General features: G+C 45.8%; 1 protein-coding gene across 1 annotated transcript in view; it reads left to right on the top strand.

Annotated features, from left to right (window-relative positions):
- The first annotated feature begins 771 nt into the window (after positions 1-771).
- LOC119326444 overlaps positions 772-14159 on the top strand; it is a 15937-nt gene continuing 2549 nt past the window's right edge. The window contains exons 1-2 of the mRNA XM_037600087.1: positions 772-1979; positions 3641-3741. Of these exons, the coding sequence (XP_037455984.1) occupies positions 821-1979; positions 3641-3693 (1212 nt within the window). The 5' untranslated portion in view covers positions 772-820 and the 3' untranslated portion in view covers positions 3694-3741. The remainder of the gene's footprint in view (positions 1980-3640; positions 3742-14159) is intronic.

Genomic DNA, 14159 nt, shown 5'->3' with positions numbered 1-14159 from the left:
TGTAGTCATCAGGTGCGTGTGACACCACACCATCCAGCAGCATTGCTCTTTTTAGGAATTTACGAAATATATGTAAATTATATTATAATGTTATAAATAGTAATAATGTAGAATAATATTACATTATAAAAATATCAAAGTATTATTCAAAAATTATCTATGTAATTTAAAATATCTATGTAGTGTATAAAAGGGTTCATTGTTATTTTGAAATTTATTTTGTTTATAACACACGGTTACAATTTACATGTGTAAAAAATAACAGTGCAAAATGAGCTGCTGGGACTCTAGCTGGCTTGAGACAGAAAGGTTATCTCAAAGAATACATAAATGCGGCATCCATTTTAAAATTGAAATGATCGTCGCTCAGGTGGTTAGCCTCGCGCAGCACCTAGCTGCAGGTCGGCAATTTGAATCCTAGCGGACGCCGCTAATTTTTATTTATTCTTGTGACGCTGACAGATGGACCCTTGCAGCAGGGCCATTTTCATCAGGAAAAATCTGAGATTTTTTTTTTTGCAAAATAGCAGGCCACACGTCCAGTTTACCGTCCAGTCACTGACAGCGGGCCCATGCCACGTTGGCACGCCTAATCAGCACCCTATTCGTATAGAAACGTAATTTGCATCATAAATGCATGCCAAAACCAAGTTGCTACAAATTTTAACATTAAACTGACTTTTCACGTCAAGTTGTGGCATCAGTTGTTGTGGGCCTTTTTCTCCCTGCAAGAAAAGTTATGGGCTTTCCATACGCAGCGTGACATTTCCCCTCTCCGATCCACTCCAACAGATCCCGCACAAGCTGTGAGGAGGGCGAGATGACGCCCAGCCTTCGCCGCCGCCCCAGCTCGCCGGCGTCGGCGCCGCCGCTGGACGACGACGACCTCCTCTCCGAGATCCTCCTCCGTCTCCCTCCGCAGCCGTCTTCCCTCCCACGCGCCTCCGTCGTCTGCAAGCGCTGGCGCGGCCTCGTCTCCGACCCCGGCTTCCTCAGCCGCTTCCGGATCCACCACCGCCGCAACCCTCCCCTCCTCGGCTGCTTCGTCAAAACTTCCGACGAGCTCTACTTCGAGCCTACCCTGGAGCCCCCCAACCATGTCCCGCGCGGCCGCTTCTCCCTGCAGAACCTCCCCAGCGACAGCTTCCTGCTCCTCGGATGCCGCCATGGCCTCGTGCTAATCTTCGACTGGAGGAAGTTGCAGATCCTGGTGTGGGATCTCGCCAACGGCATCCAGCAAAGCACCGCCTCCCCCCCGGGGTTTCACATGGTGGAGACCCTGATCCACCTCCAGGGGGCAGTGCTTCGTGCTGCCGCAGGCGTCCAGCACTTCCAGGTGTGTTTGGCAGGCTTGGAGAGAGGCTCCCAACAAAATTATGCACGAGTGATAGCCTGCGTTTACTCGTCCGAGACCGGCAGCTGGGGTAATCTCGTCTCAACAGCATTTCCATCCGTGCCTTATCTGCATGTAGATCCCACCATGGTTTTTATGGCCAAGCCCGGTGTGCTGGTTGGGGATTTCCTTTACTGGGCGCTTACTGGGAATTTTGTTCGAATTATCGAGTTTGATCTCAAGAGGCAGAGCCTAGCTGTGATAGGGATCCCTGTGGATATGGATCCTTGGAGACATTACGAGTACTCGGTTATGCGGGCAGATGATGGTGGGCTTGGCTTCCTCTTTCTGTCAGACTTCAGCGCCCAATTGTGGAAGAGGAAGACTGATTGTGATGGTGCTGCTCCATGGGTGCTGGGAAGAACTATTGAACTGGACAAGCTACTTTCCCTAAATTTACATAATGAGAGAGCGCCCCTAAGGATTCTAGGATATGCTGAGGAAAATAATGTGGTGTTCTTGTCGACAGTTCACGGTGTCTTCATGATCCAGCTTGACCCATTGCAGTCAAATAATGTGGTGTTCTTGTCGACAGTTCTCGGTGTCTCTCCTCTCTATTATCCATTCGAAAGTATCTATACTGCAGGTAATAGCATTTACATTGGATATAACATAACCAGGTTATTTTTCAGTAATTAGTTGATGGAAGGCGGTTATGAGATGTTATGCTTTGCCAGCCTTAGTAACCGAGAACACGAAACCACGGAACAGTAGAATCAAGTTGCTAAAGAAGCATAGCACCTCCTTTTTTTGGTTAAACTAACAGTCTCAACAACGTTGTACTATCAACTATTTGCTTTTGCTGCTTGATGAACACTCCCAACATATAGTGATATCGCTCTGTGATCTGTTCTGATGCTTGTGTGGTGGCATTGTATGCGATGGTTATGACTTGAGAAAACATATGTTAATGGTAGCTTAGCTGGCTTCCTATATGGCTGTTGGCATGTTATGCTTCTTTAGCAACTTGATTCTACTGGTCCGTGATTTTGAGCTTCCTTAATTGAAGCCAAAGGTTGTGCCTCTTATCAAAACAAATAAATTAAAGTGATGTTGTTTGCTATATTCTCATACTAGTATTATTGTGGAATTATATGGTTTGAGCCAAGGTGTAGCATACTTTTTATCTGTTTATTTATTCTATGGATATTTATAGAATAAAACAATGAACAGAGACAATACCAATACTTTTTTTATCAAGAGTGTCCATTTTTTGTATAACCGAATTTGTTGCCTACCTATGGGCATAATTAATAGAAAGTATAACAATGGTAATATTAGTGCTTAGCTGCAGTGCAGTTGTTTCCCGAGATGAGATACATAAGGGTTTGAAATCACTGTTAGTATCAAGAGCACAGATAACTCTGATTTGGGACTCAGTTCTGGGCTGCAATGGATGCTGCTGGCTAGGCTTCACCCCTTATGTTTAGCTGAAAGCAACTAGTACAGAACCAGCTCAGTGGCTTTCTTACAACCCAAGACTTCTTGACTTGACCCACTGACTTGGTAGCCTTAGACACAGACTTGACACACTAAGCTTACTACCTAAGGAAAAGACTTGACTCATTGACTGACTGCAGCAAGGATTACTCTAACGATATGAGATAACTAAATGAACAAAAACTAGCTTCAACCAAATGAAACGTCAAGTAGATAGCTTAATTGGTTATCTTTCTTTCAATTGAATATTGTTATCTTTGTTGATCTTGCTAATATTCTGTTGACAATAACGGTTGTTTGATATCTCCAAAATACTTGTTCATATTTATATATTTGTCCCTTTTAGAAGAGTCCTGCTGCAAGTGGCAAGTTCAATTGTGCTAGAGAAAACTAGTAATTGACTTTATTTCATCATTTCAAGCTAAATTTATTTAAAGATAATCTAAATATGAATAGTTGTTATCACATTTATTGCTGGCATTTATTGGTATAAGTATATTTTATTTTATACAGTATGGCATGGAACAAGCTTAAGAATATTTTTTGTGTAACTTCTCTCTTCCGGCCAGCTAATAATCTGAATGTACATGTTCTCCATTTTTATGACACTTGAATACATACTGTTTTTTGAGTATTATGTTTATTTGGTAGTAGATGGGGCTTTGTTTATTTACTCTTATTGTTGTATCAAACCTGTTTTGTTTTTCTCAAATTTCATCAACCATTTTATCTAAATATCTCATTGATGCCCTCGTGTCTATTTGTTTCTCACTGGAATGTCATCGATTCCTGAACATATGCTTGTAGGCATGGGCATTGCTGGTGGTCATGATGGGGCTAAACTTTTGCACAATGCATAAGATGATTGGTCAGATTAATATGCTATCATGATGTACTGGATTGAGCAGGTAAGCCTATCTTTAAGTAGTAGCAGAGCGAAATAGTTTCTTTTTCTTTGCTTTATGGATAGTTCTCTATTTTACTTTTACTTGTTGCTGCATTGCATTCAATATTTTTGTGGCTATGGATCTATCAAGTCCGATTGCTATTTGTATGTTGTCCCCTCTATGCAAGTAATCGTTAACTAATAGTACTTGATCATTTGGCTTCAGATTCCCTTAATTAATGCAGGCTTATACAATTGCCATTTCACACCGCTGTTCATTTGGGTTCATTATAATACGTAGTGCCCACTTAAAGTTATGTGCAATCTTAGCCTTTTAGGCCGCTTGCTTAAATATTTTCTCAGCATATCTTTGTGTGTCACTATAACTCACATATGTAATTGGCTATTAACCTCTAGACGTTTTTTGGAGGTTGTTATTTTCTGGAGTTATGGAGCGTCGATTGCAGAATCTTGATTCGGCAAGGTTTTTATCCAATACCATTTAAAGGATTAATGTAGTCAACTACTACATACTACTCCCTCAGTCCCTAATTACTTTTCGTAGAAATGGATGTATCTAAAACTAAAAATATGTCTAATACATCCATTTCTGTTGGATGAGGGGCTCATGGCCCATGTATTGCTGGCCTAAATGGCCCATGACCATAGTGGCTATCTAAACTAAGGGAGAGGAGATCGTCCTTGTCCTGAGTCCCAGAGCCGCCACACACGAGAGAGAAACTCACGCGAGCAACCAGACACGAGCAACTAGACACGAGCAGGACGCTATTTGCAGGTACTCCTCTCTCCCAAGTCCAAATTGGTATCAGAGGCCTGGTTGGTGTAGTCGCCGGCCGGTGCGGGGTCCGACAAGGAGGCGGCGGAGGGGCTTAAATCGGCCACGGCGTGCTGTGCGCGCGACGCGAAGAGCGGCCCGGTGGGCGTTGCGCGGGCAGCTGTTTCTTGGACCCGAGGCAGAGCCCCTGCTCGAACTCTTCCTCGTCCTTGGACGGTTGCGGAGGGAGAGCAACTGCTCAGGTGGTTGCTGGTGTTGTTACTGCGCGGGAGGTGCTACTGCAGAGGAGGTGCGGATCCGCGCGACGGGCCAGCTCCGGCTGCTGGGGACCAAGGTGTGGGCATTTGTGCTGCGCGGGTGTAAGTCTTGCTGAGTACCTTTGTACTCATGTTACTATAATTTACATTTTTACAGAAGACGCTGCAACCCCTTCTGATGGGTTCTACGTAGACGTTGACATCAATGAGTAGGCTAAGGCCCAGGTGGTGATCCTGAGCTTGTGAAGGACCACGTAGTATAGCTAGGCTTTCCAAGCCTCTTTTATTTTACTAGTTGTCTGTACTCAGACAAGTTACTTCCGCTGCTGGTTTGTATGACTGTATGACTTGAATGCTGGGTCGTGTGACCCGTACCTTTGTGTATGTTATGTATGGCTCTCTGAGCCTTAAATAAAGTACTTGTGTCATAGAGTCATGTTGTGATGCCTTGTTGTGTTTGCACATATCGAGCATATTGTGTGTATGATTGAAATGCTTGGTATGTGTGGGATCTGACTACCTAGTTGTTTATCCTTAGTAGCCTCTCTTACCGGGAAATGTCTCCTAGTGTTACACTGAGCCATGGTAGCTTGCTACTGCTCTGGAACACTTAGGCTGGCCGGCATGTGTCCTTCTTCGTTCCTGTGTCTGTCCCTTCGGGGAAATGTCACGCATTGAGTACCGGAGTCCTGTTAGCCCGCTACAGCCCGGTTTACCGGAGTCCTGCTAGCCCAGTGCTACAGCCCGGACCCACTTGCTGATGACCGACACGTTCGTTGCTGGGTCATGGATGCCTGTCCCTGTAAGCACTGTGCCACTTTGGGTTTACGACTAGTCATGTCAGCCCGGGCTCTTTATCATATGGATGCTAGCGACACTATCATATACGTGAGCCAAAAGGCGCAAACGGCCCCGGGCAAAGGTAAGGCGACACCCGTGGGGATGCCGTGCGTGAGGCCGCAAAGTGATATGGGGTGTTACAAGCTAGATCGATGTGACATCGAGTCGGGGTCCTGACAGCGGGGGCTACTATGTGCGCTGTAGTACTGTAGGAGGTGCAGGGAAGGAGAGGGTCGTGGATATGGTGCAGTCGGGTGATGGATGTTCATGTGGTGCAGAGGGAGGAAGGCACGTTGGAGACGAAGAGCTGAGAGGAGGAAATGTGTCAAACAGAGACTTGGAGGATGCCCTGCTCGCCGCCATCAAGGTTTAAGTTGTGTTGCGTGCACATTTGGCCTCCACCGAAGCGTCCTTGTATGCAGCGAGGGCAAGGGGTGGCTCGCATGATGTACATGACAGCGGCCATCGAGGAGGAGAGGACAAGTTCGACCCTCTTTATCTATATCAATGGAGATGACACTGAAAAGCCCACAATTGCTGCTCATAGGACTGATCCGGAGTGGGTTCTAGACTCTGGTGCTTCTAAACATGTTGCAGGCGACTTTAGGGAATGAGTCATATGATTAGCTCACTCCCTCTCAAAGTAACACGACATGTACTGCTGACGGGACATCGTAGCCTATTAAGGGCATTTGGATAGTTCAATGTACACGTGATATTAAGCTATCTTCAGTCCTACATGTGCCATCTTTCTCGGTCAATCTGTTGTCTTTTAGTGCTCTAATTGACAGGTGGATTGTAGGATGACAGTTGATAGAGAAATAGAAATGTTCTTGATTGTGGACAGGCCGACTGGAAGGAGGATTGGGAGTGGAATAAGGCGTAGGGGGCTATGGTACATGGACCGTGAGGGGATTCGTCAGATGGGTAGCCTAGTGTTTGCGGCAATTGTGGAAGGAGTGTCTGTGGCGTTGAAACATTACTACAGAATGGGGCATGTATCCTTTGATAAATTGTTCAAGTTGTTTCCTGATGTAATGCATGGAGGCGATAAGAAAAAGCTGAAATGTGATGCGTGTGAGTTTGCAAAACACACGAGGACGTCTTATGTGAGTAAGGGACTTAGAAGTATATCCCCATTCATGCTTGTTCACTTGGATCTGTGGACAAGTCTGGTGGTGTCGCTTAGTGGTGCAAAATATTTTGTGACCTATATTGGCTGCCACTCACGGATGACATGGATCTATTTGATGCGTCACAAGGATGAAACTTTTCAATGCTTCAAGACTTTCTATGCCTATGTGAAAATTCACTTCAATGTTTGGGTACAAGTGATAAAAAGTGATAATGGCACCAAGTATATGAATAAAGTGTTTGGGACTTTCTTATCAGAGCACGACATTTTGCATCAAACCTCATGCCTGGACACTCCTCAGAATAGGGTGGCAGAAAGGAAGAATCACCATATTCTGGAGATTGCTCGATCACTGATGTTTACTATGAATGTACTGATATTCTTGTGGAGTGAAGCTGTGATGGCTGCGACACACCTGATCAATCGCACATCATCTAGAGTACTGGGTATGAAGTCACCTTTTGTGTTACTTCTGGGAAAGAATGATTTTGTGGTTCCTCCCAAGCTGTTCGGTTGTGTCTGCTTTGTCAAGGATCACATGCCATCTGTGGGCAAATTGGATCCATGGGCCGTCAAGTGTATCTTCACTGGGCACTCTTCTGGGCAGCGCGGCTACAAGTGTTGGAGTCCTTCTGAACGGAGGACCTTTGTGAGCATGGATGTCACCTTCAGGGAATCTGAACCATTTTTGTGGTGAAAAATCCGATCCTAGTGGATTATTTGAAAGTCTTGACCATATCCAGTCTATTGTGATAGGTTAAGAGGGGGAGAGTGGTGGTGGTGCCGATTAAGTGCTGCAACAACCAATTGATGGTGATATTCTGGTACAGCGAAGAGAGCAACAATCCCAGAAAATGATAACACCACAGAGTGAAGGACCGATTGTAACTGACGGAGTGCCGAGTCAGGCTGGCGGTGCTCCCACCCAGATCGGTTATGTACCGAGGTGGACAACAGAGCAAGAGGAGCAGCTAAAGGTGTATTCATGGAAGCAAGGTGATGCTTCTCATAGGTGGCAGAAGGTGAATGAGGAGCGTAATCCTCAAGTATATTCAAGACGACAACATCAAGTTCAGGGGGAGCAACCTACAAATGTGCAGGGGGAGCAGCAAAGCAGCAATGCAAGCTCATCTGACACAGAGGACTTGCCAATTGCTTTGAGAAAAGGTACTCGAGCAAAAGCAGGGATACCAGAGCCAAAGTATGGGTTCGATGCCAATGATATTGGAAATTATGTTTTGTATGAAGCATTATCTTTAGCCCACAAAGCATTTGTTGCTTCTCTTCAGCTGGTGTCTCTTCCAATTGATTGGAAGGCAGCAAACGTGGATCCAAAGTGGCGATCAACTATGATAGAGGAGCTCGAGGCATTAAGTAAGAACAAGACATGGGTACTAACACCTCTTCCAAGAGGAAAGAAGGCAGTTAGCTGCAAGTGGGTATACACTGTGAAGCAGAATGCAGAAGGGAAGATTGAAAGGTACAAAGCAAGGCTTGTGGCAAGGGGGTACAACCAGACCTATGGCATTGACTATGATGAGACCTTTGCTGCAGTAGCAAATATGGAACACTGTGAGGATCCCGATCTCATGTGCGGCGAATTTGGTGGTCCTTACATCAACTTGATGTGAAGAATGCTTTCTTGCATGGGGACCTGAAGGAGGAGGTCTACATGGACATCCCACCGGGGTTCTCTGTGTCCGAGACTATTGGCAAGGTATGCAAGTTAAAGAAATCTCTTTATGGTCTGAAACAGTCTTCAAGAGCATGTTTCGACAAGTTCATATGTGTTGTATGTAGTATGGGGGTATGGGCAATGTAATGGTGATCATACACTGTTCTACAGACATAAAGAAGGGAAAATCACTATGCTTGCCGTATATATGGATGATATTATTATCAAGGGGATGACAATGACGAAATAGCAAGATTGAAAGAGTGTTTGTGTAAGGCCTTTGAAGTCAAAGATCTAGGCCGACTCAAATACTTCCTGGGCATAGAAGGGGCTAGGTCTGCCAAGGGGATTGCGCTATCTCAGAGGAAGTATACTTAAGATCTCCTAAGCGATGTAGGGATGCTAGGATGTCGGGCAACATCAACTCCAGTTGATCAAAACCACAAAGTGACAGCTCAGTCAGGAGAGCCAGTGAATAAGGAGAGATATCAAAGATTAGTTGGGAGGTTGTACTGTTGTAGTACTTGTGTCATACACGACCAAACATTGCATTTGCAGTAAGTGTTGTGAGCAGATACATGCATGAGCCTAGAAGTGGACATCTTGAGGCGGCACATAGAATCTTGATTCTTGAGATACTTGAAAGGTACTCCTGGGAAAGGACTGTTGTTCAAGAGTTATGGACACCTTGTTGTAGATGGTTATTGTGATGCTGATCGGGCAGGAGTTATGGACACCTTGTTGTAGATGGTTATTGTGATGCTAATTGGGCTAGCCTCCTGGATTACAGGAGATCAACGTCAAGCTATTGTGTCTTTGTAGGAGGAAATCTAGTATCTTGGAGAAGCAAGAAACAACCTGTTGTTTCCAAATCAACTGTAGAGGCTGAATACAGAGCCATGTCCAAGGGATTGGGTGAGATGTTGTGGACTAGAAATTATTAGAATAATTGAAGATATTGAAGACTAGTTGTATGAGTGTGTGGTGTGATAACAAATCAACAATCAACATAGCACATAATCTAGTACAACATGATAGAACCAAGCATGTGAAATAGATAAATTCGTCATCAAAGAAAAGCTCGACGCTGGGATCATCAAGATTGAGCATGTGAGTTCTGGGCAACAAATTGCAGACTGTTTGACTAAAGAATTGGGAACTAAAGACTGCAATCTAACATGTGACAAGATGGGAATGATAGATATCTATCATCCCTCTTGAGGGGGAGTGTTGGATGAGGGGCTCATGGCTGACCCAAATGGCCCAGGCCCATAGTGGCTATGTAACCTAAGGGAGAGGAGCTCGTCCATGTCTCGAGTCCGAGAGCCGCCACACACGAGAGAGAAACTCACGTGAGCAATGTGACACGAGCATGACGTTGTCTGTAGGTACTCCTCTCCCAGGTCCAACAATTTCCCCGATAAGTTATTTCGGACGGTGGGAGTAATAAATAAAGAAATAGGAATAGCATGGTATATTGGAATCGAAGCATGACCACCACAATAGCTAATAAAAATACAATAATGTTCTCAAGGAAATAGACAATAGTAATCTTGTTTGATATATCTAATCGACTAATAAGTTTCAACATGTCTATAATTTATATTCGGAAGTTGCCACTAAATTTTTTTTTTCGAAAAGGATGATAACTCCCGGCTCTGCATCGAGCGATGCGCACAACCATATATTACTTATTCAAAATCCAACAATCGAACAACATCGATCTAGTAAAGAAGACAGAAAGAAAACTTGAGGCCGTGTGCGTCGTGACAGTAACTCCACCAGACAACCACTAACCCTATGATAAAAGACAAACTCAAATCGCTGCATGTGCGCCTATGATGACGAGTCCAACCCAAAGTTGATCTCGAGATTCTCATCTACTAAATATTTGAGATTGAAAATATGCAAACATTAAATCTTACTGTTAGAGTACTATATCTATAGCCATATTGTCTTTTGTATTTACCCAATTTTATAAGGGGTTTTCTGCATATTTTGGCCTATGGCCTCATGGGAATACAAGTTGCATATTCCTAATATGGTATTAGAGCTTTGGGTTTTTTTGTTTTGCACACCGCAACCTGCGCTTGATCCTTTCTTCGTCGCCGTTGTCTCTTTGTCGACTGCCCTCTCTACCTGCCACATCTCACCGCTGCTCCGGCTGCCGGTGTCCACGCGACGTCTCATCACCGCGGTCTAGCCTGACGTGCTCCAATCCCGCACGCCGCGCGATTCCCGCCCCGCCCCAGTCCTTCGTGGCTCCTGGACATGGTTCGCGTGTTGCTCCGTCCGTTGGTCATCCTTTGTTCGCTGATTTGCTTGTGAATTCTGCACGCTACACGCGCCAGTCCAGCAGGTGTACTGGTTGGCACGCCGCGCTGCAGGTTCAGCCCCGTGGGCTCTTGAATGCAAGTCAAGCCACGTGCTCACTTGATCCTGCGGGTCTCCTGAAAACTGCTGCTAGTGCTCATGTCGCCGCTGTAGGTCTTTGCCGCATCTCTCTTGATCTCGCCACAAAAAAAGGAGAGATGTTTTCATCGGGTCCGCATGTCCATCGCTGCTCGCTGACTCCTGACGGTGTTTTCTTGGCTACTCCCGTCTCGCACATGCGCCGTTTCTCAGTGCTTGATGCTTGTTCGCCTGTGATGTCGCCCCCTTCGGCGTCTTCTGCAGGCTGGGTTGGTCGCTCTCCTACGGGTCCAACTATGACCTCCGCACATGATGATTGTCGCTCTACACCGACACCTCTCGCCACTTTCACCGGCTATGGTGAGTGCATATAACTCCATCGACTGCGCTTCGCACACGCGTCTTCTCTTGGTGCTTGTCTGCATACGGCCTCGCCTCATCCACTGGCCTTTGCGGATGCTACTGGTCATGCTACACCGCCACATCTAGCAGCTTCCAATGGTGGTGTTTGCCGCTCCTCTCTCGGTTCTACTCCGTCGACCACTTCGGCTATATACTTCACCGAGCATGAGATTGTCCAACTTAGTGGTTTGCTGACGGCCTCCGGCTCTTCATTGTCGGGTCCAACTACGTCGACCTCTTCAGTTGAGCCCCTAAATGGGTAGGAGATTATGCGTCTTCGTTGCCTACTAGCCGTGTCCTCTGGTTCTTCACCGATGGGTTTTGATGATTCTGCTACTAACTTTTGGCATTGTGAGACCACCTTCTACAGGTACATCTCCATGGATTCTTATACTGGAGCATCTTTTCATATGACTCATGATTCATCTACCTTGTGTTCTATTCATGCACTCGATTCTCCTTTTCATGTTCTTACTGTTGATGGTACCTCCCTCCCGGTTAATGGTTGAGGCATTCTTAGCACCTCATCTTTTCATGTTCTTGATGTTGCTCATGTTCCTCGACTTACGATGCAACTCCTTTCTGGTGGTTAGATTGTTGACTCTGTTGTCGGGTCATTCTAGACTTTGACTCATGTTCTGTTTTGGATCGTAACACTGGTGCTCTTCTTGGTGCTGGCCGCCGGCGCCATGACTCCCAGGGTCTCTGGGAGCTTGACTGGCTTCACCTTCCCTCCGCTGCTACCACCGCTAGTCTCTTCGCCTTTGTTGCCTTGTCTACCAACTCTTTTCAGCAGTGGCATCATCGCCTTGGTCATTTGTGTGGCTCTCGTCTCCTCTTTAGTTCGACGTGGCCTTCAAGGATCCGACTTCGGTGGTGTATCTTTAGATTGTCAGGGTTACCGGCTTGGTAAACAGATCCAGTTACCTTATCCTCATAGCAACACTGTGTCCAGCGTCCTTTCGACCCTGCTCACTCCGATGTTTGGGGTCCAGCTCCCTTTGCCTCGAAGAGAGGTCATCGCTACCATATTATCTTCATAGATGATTTCTCTCGACACACATGGATATATTTTGTCTTCTCGTAGTGAGGTCTTATCTATATACACCTTCATCCCCGGTGACTTCTTCATCTCCATCCCCTGAGTCTACATCAGCGATTCCTCCTCGTATTCTTCCATCCTTTCCTCAGTATTATACGCATCATCCGCGTGATGTGGATGCGTCTACTGATGTGCTGTCCTCCTCGTCTCAACCTACTTATGGCTTGCGTCCTTGTCCGCTTCTGCCTGTTGATCGCCTTGGTTTTCCAACCGCTGGCGTTGCTGTTCTTGAGCCGACTTCTTATCGTGAAGCTGTTGTTCATCCCAAATGGCAGTTTGCGATGGCTGAGGAGCTTGCTGCTCTTGAGCGCACTGGTACGTGGCATCTTGTTTCTCTTCCTTCCCATGTTTGTCCCATCACTTGTAAGTGGGTCTACAAGGTTAAGAATCACTTCGATGGTTCTCTTGAGCGTTACAAAGCTCATCTTGTGGCTCGTGGCTTTCAATAGGAGCATGGTTGTGATTACGATGAGACTTTTGCTCTCGTTGCCCATATGACCACTATTCGTACACTTCTTGTTGTGGCCTCTATTCGCCACTGGTCTATATCTCAACTTGATGTTAATAATGCCTTTCTTAATGGCGAGCTGCATGAGGAGGTGTACATGCAGCCCCCACCTGGGTGTTCTGTTCCTGATGGCATGGTATGCTGTCTTTGTCGCTCCCTCTATGGCCTTAAGCAAGCCCCTCGCGCTTGGTTTGAGCATTTTGCCTCGGTGGTGACTATTGCTGGTTTTTCAGCGAGTGCTCGTGATCTAGTGTTGTTTTTCCACCTTCCAGCTCGTGGTCGGGCTCTTCTTCTTCTCTATGTCGATGACATGATCATCACTGGCGATGACCCTGAGTATATTGCCTTTGTGAAGGCCCGTCTTAGTGAGCAGTTTCTTATGTCGGATTTTGGACCTCTTTGCTACTTTCTTGGGATCGAAGTCTCTTCTACCTCTGATGCCTTTTTTATTTCCCAGGAAAAGTATATCCAGGATCTTCTTGGTCGTGCTGCTCTTATTGATGAGTGCATTGTTGAGACTCCCATGGAGCTCAATGCTCCACCTTCGTGATACTGATGGTGACCCCTTCTTTGATCCGTCGCATTATCATCATCTTGTTGGGAGTCTTGTCTATCTAGCTTTCGCTCGTCGATGTCTCTTATCTGGTCCATATTCTAAGTCAGTTTTTTTCTGCTCCCACTTCGGTTCACTATAGTCATCTCCTTCGTGTTCTTTGATATCTTCGGAGCACGATCTCTCACCGTCTGTTTTTCCTTGCTCCAGTTCCTTACAACTTCAGGCCTATTCAGATGCTACATGGGCTAGTGATCCCTTAGATCGTTATTCACTTTCTGCTTGCTGTGTTTTTCTTGGTGGTTCTCTCATTGCCTGGAAGATGAAGAAGCAGACTGTAGTTTCTCGTTCGAGTGCAGAGGCTAAGTTGCGAGCTATGGCTCTTTTGACGACAGAGGTGACTTGGTTACAGTGATTACTTCAGGACTTGGTGAAGCATGAGCTCACTAAGCATATTGGTGTTGATGTTTTTTATGTGCGCGCTGGTGTGCAGGATCAGGTTATTACTCTTCAGATATGTGCCTTCCGAGTTACATTTGGCGGATTTCTTTATGAAGACCCAGACTAGAGCGCAACATGGCTTCTATCTCTCCAAACTCGGTGTTGTTCATCCACCATGAGTTTAGGGGGGGGGGGGGTTAGAGTACTATATCTATAGCCATGTAGGAGGTGTTTGTTTCAAAGAAATTTGCCCGTCACCTGATTATGCCGAATAGGAAAACGTTGCTCGTGTTTGGTAACTCCACCCTGTAAACGCGTC

Source organism: Triticum dicoccoides, chromosome 6B (assembly GCF_002162155.2).
Source record: "Triticum dicoccoides isolate Atlit2015 ecotype Zavitan chromosome 6B, WEW_v2.0, whole genome shotgun sequence".
In the NCBI taxonomy this organism is placed as follows: Eukaryota; Viridiplantae; Streptophyta; class Magnoliopsida; order Poales; family Poaceae; genus Triticum; species Triticum dicoccoides.
Note: the sequence above shows the minus strand (reverse complement) of the source record. Positions and strands in the feature narration are given on the sequence as shown.